At 35.8% G+C, this 19,280-nt stretch overlaps 10 protein-coding genes, 10 long non-coding RNA genes and 1 other non-coding gene across 21 annotated transcripts; 13 read left to right on the top strand and 8 right to left on the bottom strand.

Moving 5' to 3' along the window:
• Positions 1-403: 403 nt before the first annotated feature.
• On the top strand, positions 404-474 carry SPOM_SPCTRNAASP.08. Its single transcript has one exon. It is a non-coding gene; the product is annotated as a tRNA-Asn (tRNA).
• A 204-nt stretch (positions 475-678) lies between these two features.
• SPOM_SPCC126.12 (NGG1 interacting factor 3 family protein) lies at positions 679-1,837 on the bottom strand. The gene is made up of 4 exons (NM_001023446.3): positions 1,548-1,837; positions 1,180-1,494; positions 957-1,127; positions 679-891 (listed from the first exon to the last, which is right to left on the bottom strand). The coding sequence occupies exons 1-4, from the start codon at positions 1,759-1,761 to the stop codon at positions 755-757; spliced, it is 837 nt and encodes a 278-aa protein (NP_588455.1). The 5' UTR covers positions 1,762-1,837; the 3' UTR covers positions 679-754.
• On the top strand, positions 916-1,994 carry SPOM_SPNCRNA.7649. Its single transcript, NR_196985.1, has one exon. It is a non-coding gene; the product is annotated as a non-coding RNA (long non-coding RNA).
• Positions 1,995-2,204: 210 nt separating this feature from the next.
• SPOM_SPNCRNA.7648 lies at positions 2,205-2,582 on the top strand. Its single transcript, NR_196984.1, has one exon. It is a non-coding gene; the product is annotated as a non-coding RNA (long non-coding RNA).
• Positions 2,583-2,981: 399 nt separating this feature from the next.
• Positions 2,982-4,278, top strand: SPOM_SPCC126.11C (rrm type RNA-binding protein). The gene is made up of 3 exons (NM_001023445.3): positions 2,982-3,061; positions 3,114-3,178; positions 3,229-4,278. The coding sequence occupies exons 1-3, from the start codon at positions 3,028-3,030 to the stop codon at positions 3,679-3,681; spliced, it is 552 nt and encodes a 183-aa protein (NP_588454.1). The 5' UTR covers positions 2,982-3,027; the 3' UTR covers positions 3,682-4,278.
• iah1 (isoamyl acetate hydrolytic enzyme Iah1) lies at positions 4,168-5,423 on the bottom strand. The gene has a single exon (NM_001023444.3). The coding sequence runs from the start codon at positions 5,178-5,180 to the stop codon at positions 4,440-4,442; it is 741 nt and encodes a 246-aa protein (NP_588453.1). The 5' UTR covers positions 5,181-5,423; the 3' UTR covers positions 4,168-4,439.
• On the top strand, positions 4,442-4,642 carry SPOM_SPNCRNA.7647. The gene has a single exon (NR_196983.1). It is a non-coding gene; the product is annotated as a non-coding RNA (long non-coding RNA).
• On the top strand, positions 4,878-7,507 carry SPOM_SPNCRNA.7646. The gene has a single exon (NR_196982.1). It is a non-coding gene; the product is annotated as a non-coding RNA (long non-coding RNA).
• On the bottom strand, positions 5,673-8,150 carry zip2 (zinc transporter). The gene is made up of 2 exons (NM_001023443.3): positions 8,102-8,150; positions 5,673-7,573 (listed from the first exon to the last, which is right to left on the bottom strand). The coding sequence occupies exons 1-2, from the start codon at positions 8,119-8,121 to the stop codon at positions 6,424-6,426; spliced, it is 1,170 nt and encodes a 389-aa protein (NP_588452.2). The 5' UTR covers positions 8,122-8,150; the 3' UTR covers positions 5,673-6,423.
• Positions 8,151-8,287: 137 nt separating this feature from the next.
• SPOM_SPNCRNA.7645 lies at positions 8,288-8,608 on the top strand. Its single transcript, NR_196981.1, has one exon. It is a non-coding gene; the product is annotated as a non-coding RNA (long non-coding RNA).
• Positions 8,318-9,485, bottom strand: SPOM_SPNCRNA.7644. The gene has a single exon (NR_196980.1). It is a non-coding gene; the product is annotated as a non-coding RNA (long non-coding RNA).
• SPOM_SPCC126.08C (lectin family glycoprotein receptor) lies at positions 8,841-10,044 on the top strand. Its single transcript, NM_001023442.3, has one exon. It carries the CDS (start codon positions 8,903-8,905, stop codon positions 9,839-9,841), a length of 939 nt encoding a protein of 312 aa, NP_588451.1. The 5' UTR covers positions 8,841-8,902; the 3' UTR covers positions 9,842-10,044.
• Positions 10,045-10,357: 313 nt separating this feature from the next.
• On the top strand, positions 10,358-12,469 carry asr1 (ubiquitin-protein ligase E3 Asr1). Its single transcript, NM_001023441.3, has one exon. The coding sequence runs from the start codon at positions 10,433-10,435 to the stop codon at positions 12,146-12,148; it is 1,716 nt and encodes a 571-aa protein (NP_588450.1). The 5' UTR covers positions 10,358-10,432; the 3' UTR covers positions 12,149-12,469.
• twf1 (twinfilin) lies at positions 12,428-13,945 on the bottom strand. The gene is made up of 7 exons (NM_001023440.3): positions 13,908-13,945; positions 13,792-13,869; positions 13,361-13,728; positions 13,124-13,252; positions 12,933-13,068; positions 12,774-12,892; positions 12,428-12,731 (listed from the first exon to the last, which is right to left on the bottom strand). The coding sequence occupies exons 1-7, from the start codon at positions 13,930-13,932 to the stop codon at positions 12,600-12,602; spliced, it is 987 nt and encodes a 328-aa protein (NP_588449.1). The 5' UTR covers positions 13,933-13,945; the 3' UTR covers positions 12,428-12,599.
• SPOM_SPNCRNA.7643 lies at positions 13,711-13,929 on the top strand. The gene has a single exon (NR_196979.1). It is a non-coding gene; the product is annotated as a non-coding RNA (long non-coding RNA).
• A 191-nt stretch (positions 13,946-14,136) lies between the features above and the next one.
• mrpl17 (mitochondrial 54S ribosomal protein mL46) lies at positions 14,137-15,749 on the top strand. Its single transcript, NM_001023439.3, has 4 exons — positions 14,137-14,339; positions 14,434-14,867; positions 15,016-15,114; positions 15,182-15,749. The coding sequence occupies exons 1-4, from the start codon at positions 14,222-14,224 to the stop codon at positions 15,335-15,337; spliced, it is 807 nt and encodes a 268-aa protein (NP_588448.1). The 5' UTR covers positions 14,137-14,221; the 3' UTR covers positions 15,338-15,749.
• SPOM_SPNCRNA.7642 lies at positions 14,276-14,841 on the bottom strand. The gene has a single exon (NR_196978.1). It is a non-coding gene; the product is annotated as a non-coding RNA (long non-coding RNA).
• On the bottom strand, positions 15,448-16,243 carry SPOM_SPNCRNA.1265. The gene has a single exon (NR_150131.1). It is a non-coding gene; the product is annotated as a non-coding RNA (long non-coding RNA).
• On the top strand, positions 15,952-17,372 carry sgf73 (SAGA complex deubiquitinating submodule subunit Sgf73). The gene is made up of 2 exons (NM_001023438.3): positions 15,952-16,608; positions 16,680-17,372. The coding sequence occupies exons 1-2, from the start codon at positions 16,026-16,028 to the stop codon at positions 17,129-17,131; spliced, it is 1,035 nt and encodes a 344-aa protein (NP_588447.1). The 5' UTR covers positions 15,952-16,025; the 3' UTR covers positions 17,132-17,372.
• On the bottom strand, positions 17,252-19,267 carry pus1 (tRNA/U2 snRNA pseudouridine synthase Lsp1). Its single transcript, NM_001023437.3, has 3 exons — positions 18,141-19,267; positions 17,720-18,075; positions 17,252-17,680 (listed from the first exon to the last, which is right to left on the bottom strand). Exons 1-3 carry the CDS (start codon positions 19,215-19,217, stop codon positions 17,509-17,511), a joined length of 1,605 nt encoding a protein of 534 aa, NP_588446.1. The 5' UTR covers positions 19,218-19,267; the 3' UTR covers positions 17,252-17,508.
• Positions 18,867-19,247, top strand: SPOM_SPNCRNA.7641. Its single transcript, NR_196977.1, has one exon. It is a non-coding gene; the product is annotated as a non-coding RNA (long non-coding RNA).
• Positions 19,268-19,280: the final 13 nt, after the last annotated feature.

Below are 19,280 nucleotides of genomic sequence, written 5' to 3'. Positions count from 1 at the left end.
ATATAAAACTCGTATTTTTTTTTTGCCTAAATACAATTAAAAAACCATTCGCAACCCATACAAACAGAAAACGGATTGTAAACAGTTAAATTATAATTCAGGCAAGTAACAGACTTAAATATTTATAAAGTTTTATTACAGCCCGATGTTATCATTGCTAGAGTAAATGAACATGAATCAAGGTTACTCCGTTTGCAACAGCTGTAAGAAGCTGAATTGTTATTTTCTGAATCGGTGCTACAAGCTAACAGCCCAAAATCACTTATTATTTTTACAACAACTTTAAGCTGATATCTTCGTTTCATAACTAAATCCAAAGTATATTCCTTCAATTATTTAATTTCATTTAAATTTAATATGAGTATTACAATATGTATAACTAAAAAAAATAAGTTTTCAATAATCTCCTTTAGTATAGGGGTAGTACACAAGCCTGTCACGCTTGCAGCCCGGGTTCGAATCCCGGAGGGAGAGTAAATAATTGAAACTTTTTTATTTAGCTAAACAAAGCTTAGTTTTTGAAGCTTTGGCATCATTATGACCGATATTATATTAGTAAAACATAAATCAAAAATTTCCTAATATACCTGGTTCAAGATCAACCAGTTTGGTTCTCTAAAAAATGTACTTCATATAGAAGAGTAAGAAGAATCTACAAATTATGAGTTTTGTGAAAAGTCAAAATTAATGCAATTTAATTTTAGCATTTCTTCAATTTATGTTAAATAAGTAACAGCTTTTTATTTTAGTAAATCTACATGGTAGTCAAAGGATCAGCATCCATAGAAGATACAATCACATTTGCATCTACTCCTTCTTTGTGAAAGGATGAAGCCAGTTTTTGACACATTACATCCTTTAAATAACCTCTTTCTGTATTGGAATGTCCGCCTACATTGTTGTTAGTTGAATAATATATAATACCAAAGAGGTGAACTGAACAGATTTTTCCTTACATAATATAACTGAGATTCCTTTGGCCATCGCAGCTAAAACTTGATGATGAGACAATTCACCAGTAAAGTAAAGATCTGCATCCGTATTCATAACCACAGATCCACCAGAACCTGCACATAAAGAAACCTTGGAAATATGAGAATCTAATCCGTTAGGTGCACACACTTGGACTACAATCAAATAGGTTAACAATATTAACAATAAAGATAAAAAGAAGCTCACCATATTGCAAGCCGGTTAACTCCTTAGCCCTTTGGACCAATTCACGCAAGGTTGTAGGAATCTTCAGTTCGCAAATTCGACCGTAACCTTCTGCCTCAGCCATGACAGAATTTTGCTGAGTTGGGACCACGCTTTTAATGTTGTTTCGTCCTCCAGCTATACCTTGGGCCAGCCAGTCATTTACTCCATCAACAGCAGCATCAACGGCTGTATGAGGCGAGTAAACGTGAATTCCTTCAGCAGCAAGTTTTAAAAGGCTTCTTTGTTGGGGATCCTCCATCGTGATGGCTTTAAGCCCACGAAAGATAATGGGGTCTAGTTGTGAGTAAGTTGTGTAAACAATAAAAGTAGAAGGTTAACCGCCATACGATATGCTACAATAGATGATACAAGTTTATTTGAAATAGCTTCTTCAGCAACTTTCTCAGTCAAGTCAATCGTCAAAAGTACGGAACTTGCATTTGTTCTTGGGAAAGGAGCCTCAAGCAGAAGCCCAGTGTTGTCCCAAGAATCCGCCAATTTTGGATTATAGATGGACTCAACTACTTTTTTTAATTTGGAAGAAATATTTGCCTTAGACATATTTGGGGAAAGATACCATTAAACGCAGTGATTCCTGAACGACCGTAAGACCACGTTTACGACAACACTTAGTCCTAGGATATGCTTTCTCAAATCTGCTAAATTCTGTAGAGCATGAAGGAATTCTAGCAACGCGTAGCAATACACAATTTTAACTATGCAGTCCTGCGTATCGGTAAAAAAATATTGAACTGCATAGCGAGCATTAAAAAACGATTAGGTAGTACTTTATTATTTTACCGATATTTTTTTATCTATCCTAATACAGCTAAAAAAATCTACGCTTGCAAATGCCTCTATATAAGAAATGCTGAGTGTTAATTTCACAATTTGAATATTTACTTTGTTTATTAATTTCCTCTGTTTATAGAAAATATTTTTTCAGTCAAAGGAAGAGGCCATAGGCATTTCTATCCCATTTGTAAAAGAGCATCCAGTATTTAATGTTTGTAGTGCGTATTCTTCGGGACATGAAATAAATTCTTAGGAAAAAAAATCTCGTTTATTAAACGTACAAAACAATTTAGTGTCTAGTGTTCTAGTTCATCAAGTTTTTAAAAACGTTCGAATGCAATCTCATTATCATTCAATCGGTTCTAGTACTTCTTAGACTACTCGTTACATTCAAAACATATACATTGGTAATGCATTAATCGGTTTTTATATCTCCTCAAGCGTTAAAAATGCTACAGCTCACAGTTGCCGTGCAGAAAAAAACTGTAAAGAAAGAGTTGAAAGAAACAAGAACTAATATTTAAGAAGGAGCAGATTAATCTCCTTTGGATTTTAATGAACACATTAAATTGATTATCATATTGCTAATAGTACACTTCAAACATTTCAATATATAATATAACTGGACCTTTTGTGTCGGCTTTTTTTTTAATTGGTCTATATGACAATTATTTGTAAACAACTCTTTTTTTTCCTAAGGTCATTCCAAGGTCTATAGGAAGGATGAAATATGTATAATTTGGGAATCTTAATTGTTTAAAATGGTACTATGACCAACATGCATGCAAATATTCAAGATATTTCATCATCAAAAGATTGCAATATCTATTGAAAAATCTTGAAATAGGAGTAATGAATTGATTACATGACTAATTTTAAATAGAAGCTCAAGAAAAACAGTTAAACTTCTCAGGTTTTCTACCTGATATTCACTCTTGTTTATGTTCGATATAGGATCTCCCGTCTCACCTCCAATTCCTGCTACTAAGCAGCACTACCACCAACACGCACCTAATAAGTTCTCGTGGACGGATGGCAAAACGAGGCAACAAAAAGAAGCAAGAAGGTAAAATCGTAGCTGGAAACCCATAAAATAAAGCTAACATATTTTTACATAGCACCGCTGTCGCTAGGCAAACATACAGTTGGCGGACGTGTTGGGAAACCAACAAATGCTAAAACCGTATGCTTTTTATTTTTTCCAATGTTTTTTTACTCTAACAAATTGTGAAGGGATCAGCTTTAACTTCAGATAAAAGTTTGTTTGATAAACGTATTGTTAAGCAACTGAAGAATAATGAGCTTTTTAACCGTTTGACTCTCCCCTCGCAAGAACTAAGGGATGGTATAGTACGAGAAAATCAAACAAAGCCATCCAATTCTAATTCCCAAAGCAATGGTGCTATTTCGATCCGTGGTATCGCCGGACCCACTAACGTAGTTATTGAAAATCTTGCTCCCGGAACTTCTTCTGACGATGTCGCTGCTACGTTGCTTAATTTTGGGGAAATTTTGAATTGCCAAGTTAACGATTCTCAAGGAAAGGTGCGTGCTAGTGTTCGATTCAGTACCCTCGCAAGTGCTCAGCAAGTTGTCCAAAAGCTCGATGGCGTAACTGCTGATGGCTTTAAACTCTCTTGTTATATTAAAAAAAACAGTAAAAAGAGAAGAACTCAAAAGAAATGAACTTTTTGCAGCTGTTAGATTCTTTTCATACTTATTTTTTGCTTCCACTGAAGTGTACGTGACTTAATATGATACCTACTGTCCATATCGCTCTTCTGAAATACTCCTTCACGTTATCTGTAATTGGGAAACCTAGAGACTTACCAAAACTCATTCAAGTTTCTACCTTTTGATTTTAAATCAATTTCTGCCTTCCCTCAAACCAGTTCTTGTTATAAAGAATCTCATCGTATTTCTTATTCTGAAACTCTGTACATAACTCTTTAATCTTCACAAAGCGTTAAAAATCGGACGTTAATTCCTTCCCATTTTTCCTTTGAATGTATTCTTGGTGAGTAGCTTATTTGAAAAATTAAAATTTAAGTTGTTACAATTTACGAAATCAAGTTTTGTTTTTGTAGACCTTCTGTTGACATAGTAAATTGTTGATACCCTCGTTTCTACTGTTTTGAAAATTGGATTTGATTTTGACAATAATAGGGGTTTCTAGGAATATAAAATTAATTGCAATGATAAAATTAGTTTTATGGTCAAGTCATCGAAGCTGATTCTGGGTCATGCATATTAATCATATACAATATGAGTACTATGAGATCCATGTAAAGTATTCATTTCCATGAATGATTTTAAAATCGGCATAGATCCTCGGTATCACCGTGCGAATGCTTCTTAGTTTATGTCTAGTTAGCAAAAATAATTATAAGCGAAAAGCATGTGAGAGTGTAATAATCAATAATTTATTCATGAGCCGAAAAAATTTAAGTAAAGAGAATTTCAGACCAATGAGGAAATTGAAGAGGAAGATTGTTCGGTAGCAATTCGGGCCAAGCTTTTGAAATCGTTGCAACAATTTCGTTGAATAACAAACTATACCCCAAAGACGAAAAGTGAAGACCATCCGTGAATAGCAACTCGGGCGTGGGATAGGATTTCGTAATTTCATAAAGATTGATAAGACCTGCTGAATTAGCTTTAGATTTATTAAGGGTGTTCACTGTTTCAGAAGCAGCAATTACATATGGCTCTTGTTCACGTTTAAAACAAATGTCCTTTGTACATATACCGGGAGATACTATGATAATCTTAGAATGAGGAAATGGTCTGGTAAGTGCTAACAAATTGTTTTTAAATTCATCTACGGGGCACATGTATCCGGTTTCAGTTAACTGACAGTCGTTTGTTCCTAAGAAGACGATTAACAATTTTGTACTGTCAATTTCCAGTGGAATTTCCGGTAAATATCTTAAAACATGTCTTGAAGTATATCCTGAGAAACCCCAAACATCGACTCGTAAACGCCTTTGGTAAAAGTTCATTAATTCGGCACAATATCCTCCAGGCGTGAATCCCTTCTGTGTTATAGAATCTCCAATGATAGTTAATCGGTTGAAATATTTCTTTTGAAAAGAAACGTATTTCTCTGCCGGAGCCTCTGAAACGATCTGCCCAATCTCGGTCTTCTCGAAAGAAATATAATTCTTATCTTGAGAGTCTGACATTTAGGATTACTCGTAGAAATCTATATGAACTTTGTTCAATAATTTTTTTCTATCCAGCTATTAGAACCTTTTCGGTAAGCCTAATGGTAATTGCTTCCACGAAAATCAAAATACGAAAGTTTTTAGCAGAGTATGTATGATATCCTGAGTAAAAATGTGTTGCTAAAAAAGAGAATGATTACAAATAAAATCTCCTATGATATTTCTACTTTTCACTTATAGTGTGAATTTGAGGAATTAGCCAACTTATCAACCGCTAGTGAACGCAGACTATAAAAAGGTGAAGGAAAACCGTCCTTAGCTACACTAGTGTTTACTAAGTATGAGGACCTATTTATAAAAAATTTCGATTTTATGGTCTAAAAAATCAGCTATAAAGCCTTATTTTTATTATAAACGGTGTCAGAACTTCCATATGCGTTTACTTATAACAAAACAATAAATCTATCTAAACATACTTCAAAGCAACATTTCAAAAGCTTCTTGTGCATTGCAATACTGATTATTCTTCTTTGAATTGGATACACATTGCTATTTATAAACACCAAATAAGCATGATCTTAAATAACTTGTAGGAATTGAATGAACAGAATATATTAGAAGTGTGCGCATCAAGATTAAGCTGGAACACTTGCGTATAATCAATCTCCAAATCCAAGCGTATTATTATTAATTACGATAGTGATATTCAAAGCGCTTTTTTAAGAGTGCCAGTTTTTTTTTTAATATCAAATTAACAATCAGGTATGATACTTAATAAATCGATACAGAATTCATTAAAAATCTGCGAAACGGGAAGGAGCATACAAACTGTAACGAATTGCCATTTATATTTAAATTGATATTAAAAAAAATACACAAGATTGAAAAAGTTTAGCCTTGTATCCACACATCGCAGGTGTTAAATTAATAAACCGGAAGTATGACCATTAAATGTCTCAAAACCTAAAAACTGAAATAAAGCGGATGAAAGAGAAGGAACACAAATAATAATATTATAAAAAAACAATAAATTTAAGAACTGAGAAGAATTAGTACCGAACAAATTTTGCCAATATAGTATATTAGCATGGCAGCAGAGAGACACAAAACCATATATAAAAATTGTGTTCGGTATATTAAATTTACTTCAAGAAAGGGAAGTAAAACATCGATGAAAGGGAGAAGGGCTTCTAAGGCAATGATATGCCAAATATACTATTAAGTTTTTGTTATCGTTTTTAAAGTAAGCGGGAAGGAAACACTAATGGCTATCAAAGATTTCCAAAAATAAGGTAAAAAGTATACCAATTGTAAAGCAAATGAAAGAGTGCCTTTTATTTTCTGAATGATCGTGTCTTAAAGCTTCAGGAAGAATAACCCGAAGAGAAAGAATTAGCATCATGCCCGCTGTTCCAGCAAATATAATTCCATAGAGAAAATTAAGAAAATCCGAAGAACCAATACCTCCAGCCTCCATTACAAGAAAGGCTATTAAAGAACCAAGAGGTAAACTGCAACTGCTAAGCGTGGCGGCGGTAAGGAAAGCTTTAGGACGAGATTTCCATGCAAGATAAAGGGGATACGCAATTGTGAAACCTTCAACAATATTATGAATACTCATTGCAACAAGGACCATAAACCCCGTATCAACGGTAGAGGCTAAGAAGGTGATGAAGCCCTCAGGCACCTTGTGAAGACAGATAAGCAAAGCGGTCTGGATGCCCATAGTATAAACGGAATGAATATGCTCAATATCATCAGGAGTTCCTGAGTGCGTTGGAAAACTGGAGAAGTGCGCATGACATTCACAATCGCAATTAGAGGGTTTTTTTACTAAATATTCATGAACAGAATCAGAAGAATGTCTAGCGGAGCTATCCTCCAACAATAATGATCCTTCATGAAGATGAGTACCGCTTGGACAATAACTTCCTTGCAAAGATCCAACAACTCGGCTAGATGGGGAACCACTCGATTCACAAGACGATAAACGCTTACAAGATGCAGGAGGACTACGGTGGTTTTGTGCGGTGGAGGGCGAGGGATCACTTACGGAGAAATGATCATGCAAAAAACCAGTTTGGCTTGATTCGTGAAGCCATTTGTGAAGAAAGTGATTAAAAATGTAAAACACTATACCGCCGAAAAAGAAAGCACAAAACTGAAATACACGCACGAGAAAAGTATCGAACATAGAAATTTTCTCTAAGAAGTGAAAGGATTCTTGCATCACGCTAGCCCATGAGCTATACAATAAAATACCGGAGCTAGTAGCGAGACCTGTTACAAGGGCATTATCGCTGTTTGCTAAATCAAGCACTTCGTAACCAAACCATTTGTTGACTAATTTATCGAGATATATTCCACTAGCACCAAATACGCAAAAAGCATTAATAGAAAGGCTTAGTATCCTAAGTTGACAAGTAGTTAGTAAAAAAAAAGTAAGTAAAAAAAGACCACAGCAATCATAAAATTCTTTAGATAGATGTAAAAAAAGGCGTATGCTCATCTCAGTCATCAACAAATTAGCTTGATGTTTAGAACCGCATTTGTTTTTGAGGTTTTAATAACTGTCAAGCAGAATACACTAAATGAAGACAATGGAATATTGAATTGAAAATCAAAGATATAAATCCATTTCCAAATATCGCAAGCAGAACGGTATAACAAAAGCCTTGACATGATATACGATTTTCATCCATAGCCAAACATGAAAAGATAACCAACAAGTACGTCCACTAAATTCAATTTGAATTTTTTATCTGACAGTCAAGATTTCAACAAATCGATAAAGCAAATTCCGAACATCAAGAATGGATTTCCGTGACGAAGATCCATTTTCCGATTTATTACCAATTCATCAGATCTCCAACAATCAAGACAAGAAAAACAAATGATCTTAAAAGAAAAAAAGAAAACATAAAAAACAGATTACTTACCAGCCTTTTGAATTATTCATGACTTTAAATATGGAAATTACTTGAGTATGGTTGGAGCATGGCTATAGTAGCTCATTTATGAAATTCTAAAATCATTCAACAGTACGTTAAAAATAATAGCGTTGCGGATGGGATCGACATTCTATATAACGAATTTATTGAAATAAAGTATTGACGTTAACCACTTTAGCATATTTTTACTGAGATTGCTTTGTTATATCGATGAATTGGAATTTCAGTTTGAAAGTATTTCTTGGCAGTTGGACAATTAGAATATCTTTCAATCATCACACGATCTAAGCTTGTTCTCTAAAAATCTTGTCTATTTCTGCTGAAAGGACCTGTTGTGACCATTCAGCACGATCGTACCGATTGAAGGAAGTCAAGGTTTGCAAGCTTCAAGTTTGGGTTGTATAATACTATCATCTAAAAGAAAATAAAAACTAAATTTATGACCTGGTCCTATGAAAATCCATTTGTTTTATTTCATCGACAAAGCAAATAAACATTGGGCGTTTCAAAGGTCTTTCATTCAAACAAAGCATGTTCCAAAACTTGACTTAGAAATGAAGTAAACGAAGTTAATGCTAAATTTTCTAGGTCTTTACTCTCTACTCTTTGTGATTTTACAGCTTTTACAATTGATTTCAGCTCTGCCTGCCTCTATTGTTTATTATTTCAGGTGACACGTGACCTACTTGGGAATTCTGGCATTGGAAGCACACTGACTCACTTGACCACTACAAACGACACGCAGCAGAAGTGTGGACTGCGTTCTTTTAAAAAAAGGCGGTATTTAATATGTTTTTCTCAGTAAAGAATGTTTTCCTTTTGGGAATCTTTGGGTTTGTTCTTGGTGCATTGGCAGAAACCAGTCACTTGGAGCGTCTGTCTTTGGAAGCTCCTTACATCAACCATGGTATGAGAAACTTATGGTGGGAATATGGTGGTAGCACTGTTATTGATAGAAAGAACGGTATTTTCTTGACCCAGGACGTCCAAAACCAACAGGGATGGATTTCCACCCGTTTACCAACACCGTCTAGCAGCTTTGAAGTCCTTTTTCAATTTCGTATTAACAGTGAATCAACCTCCCTTTTTGGAGATGGTCTTGCGTTTTTTTTAGCTGCTGAGCGCGCCAAACCTGGACCGGTTTTTGGATTTACGGACAAGTTTAATGGTTATGGCATTTTTATTGATACGTACAACAACCATCGTCCGGGAACTTTATTCCCTCGTGTAATTGTGATGAAGGGGGATGGACATACTCCTTATGATTATGAAAACGATGGCAAAGCCAATGAGATTGCAAGCTGTTCTGCTTTGAACGTTCGCGGAAATGACTATAATTTGGGTAAACTAAAATATGACAAAAATGCCAAAAAGCTACGTTTTGAAATTGCTTATCAAGGTTCTTCTAGCTTTATTAAATGTTTTGATCTTAATGAAGTCGAATTACCTCTTACCACCTTTATGAGTTTCAGCGCTCATACTGGTGATTTAAGTGAATCCCATGAAATTGCCAGTATTTTGAGCCGTACAATTACCGATATTGACGATGAGGGAACTCCGGAAATTCCTGCTGAGGAATTGAAAGGTACTACTTATGGACAGAAGAAGGGTTCCTTCAAAAAGCGTCTCATTATTTTGCTCCTCTCACTTATTGTCATCTTTTCCATCTTTGCCCTTCGCTCTTATCAGGTTCAACAAGAGAAGAACCGTCGTACGACCGTACTTTAAAGCAAAAAGTCTTTCTGCGAATTTTCTTTCTTTCCGCAGCACGATTTTCATATATCTCAACGATATTGATTTCCATATCGTCTAGTACTTTATTTTCTCATAAACCCATACTTCTTCCTTGCCACGATATGTTATGTATTAATCGCCTTTTCTTTCACCTCTTCATTCTCTTTTCATTCAATATGAAATTAACATTACCATAATAAAGTATCGTTCGTTCACATTTCTATATCTTCCCTATAATATATGTGATAATTCTTTTTCTAAAATTATTCTTTCACTTTCAAACTCTTTAACCGTTTAAACTGTTCCTTCCTTGTTATTAAACTATTCATTTCCACTCTGCTCCCAATACTGTCGATCGATCACTTTCATTATGATAATGTAGTACAGTGGAAATTGTTAATATACTTTACAAATCTCTCTCGTTTGCGTAACTTCAAAATAACGTTAGTAAACTCGTTAAACAAAATGTTGAACCCCTTAAAGAGCCAGTTTTCCTTCTCTCCTTCTACCATCACCTTCGTTGTATAACTACTGCTTTACGCCCCCACCACCAAATGCCCCGTTGTGGTTCCGGCCCCCACATTAATGAACGCTGAAGAAGATCCAAAGCCGGCAGATTCTGATAGCTCTGAAGAGTGTATCATCTGTCTTAGTAATTTACCAAATTGTCCCTTAGATCAATGGGATTCCAGTAGTGTTCCCGCTTCGATTTCGTCGACCTTGGATGGTCTTCGAATTGCGAAAATTCCTTGTGGACATTATTTTCACAACCACTGCTTGGAATCATGGTGCAGAGTTGCAAATACATGTCCTCTATGTAGAACGGAGTTTCTTAAAGTTGACGTACTTGAATTCGTGAAGGGACCCTGGTATCGTGCATACCCTGTGGAGGAGAAAACCCAAAGCGTTGCCAATGCTGGCGAGCCGTTTGAAGACGAAGGTTCCGAAACCTGTCGCTGTGTCATATGTGGCCGCTCTGATCATGCTGAGGTGCTTTTGTTGTGCGATGGGTGTGATGATGCATATCATACATATTGCTTAAACATGGATGCAGTACCTATAGAAGAGTTCTATTGCCCTAATTGTGTATTGTTAAACTATCAAGAAAATGAAACACTCTCTTCACGTATTTCTCTTTCTCGAAGAGGCCAGACAAGACGCAGAAGGGTAGGAGCAGCTGCTCGTGCCTCGCGAGTTTCTCAACAACAGCAGCGTGCATGGACACGTGCTTGGAATGCCATTAGAAATCGAGCTTGGGATGCATTGAATTCAGATCTCTCATATTATGGTATGCAACAAGAACGACTGCCTGCTCGTGACGTCTCGTCTGAACTTTTGCGACGTCGTATTGAGAGTGCACGTCTACGTTCCAACCAGCTCAATGAGCCAGTTGAGCAGCCACGAGTAGTGCAGACACCAGTAACGAATGCTTCTGAGCAGCAAGCATGGAATGATTTTGATGAAATTCTACATGCGAATTCATCGGTCCACTCCGTTGCCACTGAGGCTACCATTAGTAACCCACGACCTTCGTCGGGTCGATTTCAGCAAACGCCTATAGAAGAACATCATCAACAAGATACTCGATTTGTGAATGACCCAAATTCCACGAGTCACGACAGGAGGCAAAAGCGACCTACTCGTCGGCACATTCCTTGTTCTAATAAATCCTCAGGATCTTCTACAGTATTAGGCAATAATTCATCATCTAAATCAGAGAATTCTTTTCTCGCTAGTTTAATTAGCAACATCAACCAGCCAAGCACCTCACGAATAGATACTTCCTTTATGTTAAGTTTACAACATGAGATTAAGAATTCTCACTCTGAAGCTTCGGATGGAACTTCAGACGTTCACTTGACTCCTCTTTTCTCAAATCTCTCTCCTCGACCATCTCACGTACCGCTATCACCTAGGGAAATCAGTAATGATAATTTGGATGACCATTTGATTGAACTTTCGGAACCAGGAGAAATTGTGGATAATCATTTAGTTAATGATACGAGTATGCATCAACGACGCACTTCGGGCCGACATGATTTGGTGCATTCCAGCAAAAAAGTCTCTTATGAAACGAAGTATCGAATAGAACGGCTAGTTAACGCAGCTCTGAAGCCTTATTATCGAGAAGCAAAAATATCTAAAGATCAATTTGCTCTATTCAATAAGAATATCTGTCGATCTGTATACACTGCGTTATCGGATGGTACTCTGTCGCTTGAAGGACCTCAGCAACATAAAATAAGCAAGACAATACGGGAAAAGGTTGTTAACTGTATACAGTCTCTTTCAAATGACTGATTATGAGTTATGTATTTATGATAGGAGTTATGGTTTGGTGCATATGCTTTTAATATTATATCATATCTAATCTTTTGGAAATCAGAAAGTAACTTTTGAGGTCAATTACAATTTCCAAAAGAGTATTTATTTTGTTAATGAAGGATAGTGTTTCTTTAATGTTTGAACAATATATGTTTGCAAGATTAACACTCGTCAAGAATGGAGTCTTTAAGGATTTCGCTTTTAGAAAAGAGGAAACAATGTATAGATCTAGTGATTGTCTTATTCTATTTATTGAAGTATAACATTTTGCATTGCAAAGTGAGACCGTTAATATAGCATGCAACGTGTGCTCAATATAGGCGTTGGTAGTATATTTTGTTTTAATTCGAATTTGAAATGTCATGAAAAAGATTGATAAACTAAAAAGTCTGTAAATTTGAAACCGCAAAAAATTGTATATACTTGCTTAACGTCTTCTAGGGGGTCGAGGTCTCGAAAAACCAGTTTTGGTGGTGCTTGTTTCTGCTTGAGGACTTGATATCCCAGCAGCATGAAGAATTTCCTTTTCAGTTATATCAGCGGCATCATTCGATTCAATCTGTCATGTGAGCATAAAATCTACTACGAGGGATAAACATACCTTGCCATCAATAACAATACCCAATTCTGCTTTAATACTATCCAAAAGACCAAGTTTGGAAGAAGAATAAACCATTCGATGTTTGACAGTTGCTTGCATTGGACAAATGTATATAAACACTAGACCTTGTTAATAAAATGATCCTGCATCTGTACTTACAAATTTTTGAAGAGCCGTCTTTTGGCAGGGAATAGAAAGCGAAATTAGGTTCGGTGGAAGAAAAGAAGGATTTCACATCAGAAGGAGGTATATTTTGCTTTTCTTGACTTAAACTTATGACTTCTTTGTCAATAGACTTTTAAAGGAGGTTAGCAACACCATACATAGCAAAAGTATCATAGCTTCCTTACCAAAATAACAAGATTGTTTTCTGTAGATGATTTTAAATCAGAAAGAGCCTTTAAGGCTTTATCATCAATCGACATAGCAACACCACGGGTCACCAAAGGACGCTTATGAGTTACTGAGGATTGCATAGACTACATAGTTGTTAAAATAGATGCAAATAAAAGAGTAGAAGCTATAAATTCTACGAGCCACGGTAAAGAAGTATGAAAAATCCATCCACCCCAATACAGTTTACCTACCTCATTGTACTCTTTCCTTTCGAGTTCATCTTGTCGTAAAGGACTTTGGTCCTCTTGCTTGCTTAAGCTCTTCATAATTTGCTGATAATCTAACTCTTCCGGAGTACTTGCGAAATAAGACTCGTCGAGTTTAGCAAGAGTTACGCATCTTACAAATGCAGCACGACTAGAGGCATATAACATCTTCCTGCGAACATTCGCATTTTCAGGGACATAGGAAATTAATTGTAATAGATTTTTCTTGCTATCATCATAAACGAGGACAAATGCAGGTTCTTCAGATCCGAGCAAACATTCACGGACTTTCTTAAAATCAGATTCTATCGATTCTGATTTTTCAACCATTGTTTTCACGTCAAATGAATTCTCTAAATCATTTAGTAACTTCAACTAACTTAAAATTTACTCTTCTAGCCCGAATGGAAACTTACCATTAGAAATGCTAATAATGGCGGCGCGAACCGGTACCGAAGAGTACTCCTCGAGAAATTTACTGAACTTCTCTGTAGCTATCCACACGTTAGAAGAATTTAGCCAAATTTCTTACGTTTTAATTCGACGGAAGCAGACATTGTTATGGGGATTGAAAGGTTTACTGCGTCAGCAATTCCCCATTCTAAGTGAGTTAAATTGAATTATAACGAAATCCAAAGAAATCTATTAAAACATATTAACGATAGCAACAGAGTCTCTAAGAAATATTACAGTACTTAACGAAGCGTGTAATGTACGCTGGTAAAACAGGTGGTAGTGCTAGCCATAGCGAAACGTCGATTGCCTTTACCAAGTGGTCTTTACCGGATTAGTAAACAAAGCCGAAATTTGGAGATTTACTTGGCGTAAATTGACTAAGTTTAAACAATGTACTTGAAGAGAAATATTATAAATATGCAGAGGTCTTTTTCGCGTCAATTTCACATTTCTGTACGAAATTCCATTCAATCCTCTAAACCCTTGTCTAACTCGACTCCTCTAAAAGGTACAGAATTAAAAAATGAAAATGAATTATCTAGGGATATTAAATATAAATAAAAAAATTACCTTTGATGTACATGATTGCTAACATATCTTAGGTTGTTCAGTGGGTACAATTTTAATTAGATCGCCAATTCTTACTCGCCAACCATCCGAATTCGAAAAATCTATATATAAATATAATGCGGAACTTTGGAATGAGCTGAGTGATCCTTTACCTGCAGAATTTTATTTCAAGAAGGGATCGGTGGGTGAAAAAGATTGGCAAGAACGACAAAAAACACTAAAAGGTAAAGAATCACCCTTTGAGACGATATTTGGAAAGGAAAGGAAAGAGATGGAGTCTAACAAATTATTGGATTCTGCAACTCACTTGCAATCCAGAGTCACAGAAGCTGATACGAAAAACGATGAGCGAAGCACTCTTCGCTCGCTTGACAAGTCCCTTTACTTGTTGGTAAAAAAATCTAAAAGCTCGGGTTGGCAATTTCCTAACACTCCTGTTACAAGCTCCGAGAAGGCGCTGCATCTGGTAAGTACATTTTTTAAAATTCGATTCCAAGATACACAATATAGTGCAAGAGACTACTTACTATTGATTTGATGCTAAATAATTTATCAAATACTCTTGCAATTTTTGTTTACATAGTCTGCAGATTGGCCTTTCTAACAAACTGTAGTTATGTCAAGATCTTTTAAAAAATATATTAGACGAAAATTCGTTGACTTGGCTAGTTGCACGTCATCCATTAGCATTACTAAAAACGGAACAAGAAAAGGTAAGACTACGGATTTTTTGTTCTCATTTTATCTGGGTTGATTTTTTGTTTAACCAGTTATTTCTAGACCTTCTTGTTACGTGCTCGTTTATTAAATGGATTAGATGTACCTAACCTGCAAAACGTTTATGACTGGGTTTGGTGTACGTACGATGAACTGAAAAACAAACTTTCTCCTTCTTCATGGGATTCTGTAAAAAACATACTTTCCGATCGTTTGTAATCTTCAATTGAGCAAACAATATGTAAAATCTACGGAAAATAAACAGCGGAACATTTCATCTTGGAAATTCAATCTTTCTACAATCTTACTGCATTTTTCAGCTTAATTTTCACGTTTTCTATTTTTTTCTCTCCTTAATTTTTGATGTTTTGGTACGATGTAAAAAAAAACAAATAATTTTGGAATTTCACTAAGTATTTCTCCTTATTTATTCTATCTTTTTATTTGCAAATGATTCTGCCAGTATTTTATTTTCAGCCGCCTACTTTTGGAGTCCGGATTTCATGATTACTCACCCTCATGATCTGTGGATTCTTGGCAGTGTACGAGAAAACGGGAAAAGCGCGCACCTTAATAATAAACTATGTTTAGCTCAAGGGACCTAAAAAAATAGAATTGTTAATCAAAATTGATATCCGTAGTTTGTCCTCAATTCCAAGATCAAAAATTCTTTTGTCAGTCATAGTCTAGCCCTTAAAGACAATGTCTGTATAATTTAGTAATTATCAGAAATGATATGTGTCAGCATAATCCTTTGAAAGTTCATTAGAATGCAATTATAGACTTTGCTTTCTGGAAGCATTAAACCGTACATACACTTGACTTACAGATTTAGTCCCACTACAAAGGAATTGACAAAGGGCAACTTTGTAGAATTCTGTTTATAAACTCGGTTCTTATCAATAAAATGTTAACAGAACAACAGACTTTGGAGTTATTTCCAGAAAATTGGGAAAGAAATGAGCAAGTTTTGTTGAAATACCCGGATGGGTTACCCAAAGATGTACTCGCTGATCAAAGAGTTGATAATACAGAATCACAGGTAAAGGATGAAATAACTTCTAACATTACGAATCAAACTCAAATTTTACTACCTGCTGATTCCTTTCCTCAGTATGGGTCATATCCTAACAATTCAGAACTCGATTATGTTGTATGCACAAAATGCGACCGACCCTTCCTATCAGAGTATATTGAGGACCATCATAGCTCATGCAATGGAATTAAACCTCCTAAGCCTCAATTTGAGCCTGTTGCGAATTCTCAGGTTTTAAACAAAGATGTCAACAATGGCAATAATGCACCCATCAAAAATGGTGTTAAATCGACAGCTAAGGGCTCAGCTGGGAATCATGAAAAGAATTCAGTTAATGGTCAAAAGAATCCTGAAATGCCTCCAAAACGTCGGAAGACAGAAGAAAACAAAAAGCCTACAAAATCCGCCCTTCCCAAGAAAGAGGCTAGCAAGAAGAAGAATCCAAAGGTCAAAGGTATGTTGGTTTATGCTGTTCAATATGGAGAATGGAGTACCTGTTTACTTTAATACTAACATTCAATTAAGGTCCTGTGGATGTTGAAAAGCAATGCGGTGTTTTGCTTCCTAATGGGCAAATGTGCGCCAGATCTCTCACATGTAAAACGCATTCAATGTCAAGCAAACGAGCCGTTCCGGGAAGATCTCAGCCATACGATGTTTTGCTTGCAGCTTGTCAAAAGAAAAACCAAGTAAAAATACAACGACAAATCCTCGAAACTGCAAAAGAATCCGAAGATAATCAGCATCAAGCGCCTGTTGATTCTGATGAAGAAGTCAGTTTCATTATGAATGTTCTCCAGAAATCTGGCAATCAGCCTTTGGAGCAAAAAGTTTTTTTACCCGTAAAACGTCGCCATTCGTATTTTCGTACTAGAGAGTTAATAGCTGCTGCATTTCGACATGGTGAGCAGGGTATGCAAGTTACTGGTACTATATTGGGACGAGTGATTCCTTTTAGTGCCCGCCAACCACTATAAAGAAATTCTTTTGATTTTGCTTCGGTTGATGATTTAAATTCTTTATGAGATTATAGTTTACATTTTGGTCTACTTGACCACGCATTTTCGACTTTTTAATTTTCTCCTCCGTTCATCTAGTTTCTATTTCATTAATTTTTTCATTTTTTATTTTGTATATTGCACCATACGGTCTTAACATTTGGAATAATCAAGTAGAAGTTAATAAACTATAAAAATACCAATAGAACCCAAAACCAATAATCAATTCTAAAAAAAAGAAAGAAACAAGTATTCTCCAAAAATATATGTACACGTTTGTAGTCTAATTTTTTAAAAGAAACAGCAAAGTTTATGGTATCAGTTTGTTGCAAATCCTCAGTCTCACAATCAATCCTTTAGCCCTCTAAATCATCCTTGTTTTCAGCCGAATCTTCTTCTTCATCGCTAGAAAGAACATCAGGCAATTTTGAGGAAACCTCTTGCGTCTTTTCAGTAATGCCTATATCTGATAAATAACTGAAATCTTCTTCATTATAACTGTCAATAAAAGACAAAAAACAATGAAATCTAAACCGGTTAGTTAATTTAAGAAAAAAATATACTTACACTTGTTTACGAGCTTCTTCGAGAAAAATTTTATCATAAATATGAGCATGCTTAAAAGCAGTAATTTTTTGCTCGTACTTTGTAAAGTCGATAGGATCACGATTATTCTCTGGAGCTTTATGTTCATTATAACCTTTAAAAAACGGTGACTCTAATAAAAGTCCAAAACCAGGTCCCTTGGGTATGTTAATTTTTGTTTTTTTAAAGGCATCTTGTATGCGCTCAACAGGACAACCCGTTCGTACAACTAAAATAGCAAGCGCAATCATCTTTCTAATTTGGTGCAACATAAAAGATTGACCATGAACTTTACATGAAATCCATTCTGTATCGCCAATCATGAATGGATCAGATGCCTAGAATGTTAGAAACAAGACTTGTCAAGAATACTATAAATACAAAGAAGATAATTCTTACTTACAGTAAAAGAACGGATCACGCGATTACTATTCTTCTGATGAAATGCTTGCCCCACAGTAAAATTGTGAAAGTTATGAACTCCAACATATTGGTTTAAAGTTTCTCGAATAACGGACAGCCTATCTGCGGAAATACGGTAATTTTTTAATTTAAGTACTTCAATGTGCTTAAGTGCACGTTCGAGACGATAACTGGGATCAATCTTGGAACCAGCAGATTCGTCTTCAACAGAGTCAGGCTTTAAAAACTCGTTTACAATAGCAGAGGAATCGGAATCCATATCTGGATTAGTTTTAGCGGAAACTCCTGCTTCAGAGCCCTTATTATTTTCCGAATTAGCAAGAGCAGCAGCTCCCCTTTTAGAATATGGATTTACGAAGCCTTCAGGATCCTGTTCATAAAGGCTCAAAATCTCTTTGGCTGCAATATCATAATCATCCCAAAATTCCTTTCCTTCTTCATAAAATAATGAACGACTGAGTTGATTTATATTTTCCTTGTTAATTGGCTCAGCAGGCATGGGAGAATTCTTCATAATGCAATTTCCAAGTATGGACGAAGGTTTCGGTGGAACAAAAGCATACGTTGGAACCATATATTCATATATACGAGATTCGCAATAAGTCCTTGGGTTAAAAGAATTAATAGTACGGATCACATCCCATAAGCGAATGGAAGGAGGGAGGTGTTCGTTCACTTTTTCAATTAACTTCTCATCTTCCATTATAAGTTTGAGACTGATAACATTTCCAGCGGCATGAACTCCTTTATCAGTTCTTGCGGCTCTTGCTAAAGCAACTTTCTTTGGGTCATCAGCGTTATAAGAAGAAACGGCACCAGCCTTCACAAAAGCATCAAAAAGATCTCCTTCGATTGTTTTACTAGGAGGATTCAATTGCATACCATGATATCCGCTACCACAATAACCTACAAGACAGGCGACCTTTCTTTTCGGCTTTTTTTCTCCAACTACCAAATTCTCTGGCCGACCTTCTCCATTGTATATAGAATTAGGTCGGTTCCTTTTCGCTTCTCGACGATCACCATTGTACCAAGTGCGTTTACCACCACGTCCCATGCTGTAGTTAATATTATTTGTTTTTGATGAAAACGCAATTTACGCTGCACAGGTAAAAATTCA

Source organism: Schizosaccharomyces pombe (assembly GCF_000002945.2).
Source record: "Schizosaccharomyces pombe strain 972h- genome assembly, chromosome: III".
NCBI classification, from domain to species: Eukaryota; Fungi; Ascomycota; class Schizosaccharomycetes; order Schizosaccharomycetales; family Schizosaccharomycetaceae; genus Schizosaccharomyces; species Schizosaccharomyces pombe.
Note: the sequence above shows the minus strand (reverse complement) of the source record. Positions and strands in the feature narration are given on the sequence as shown.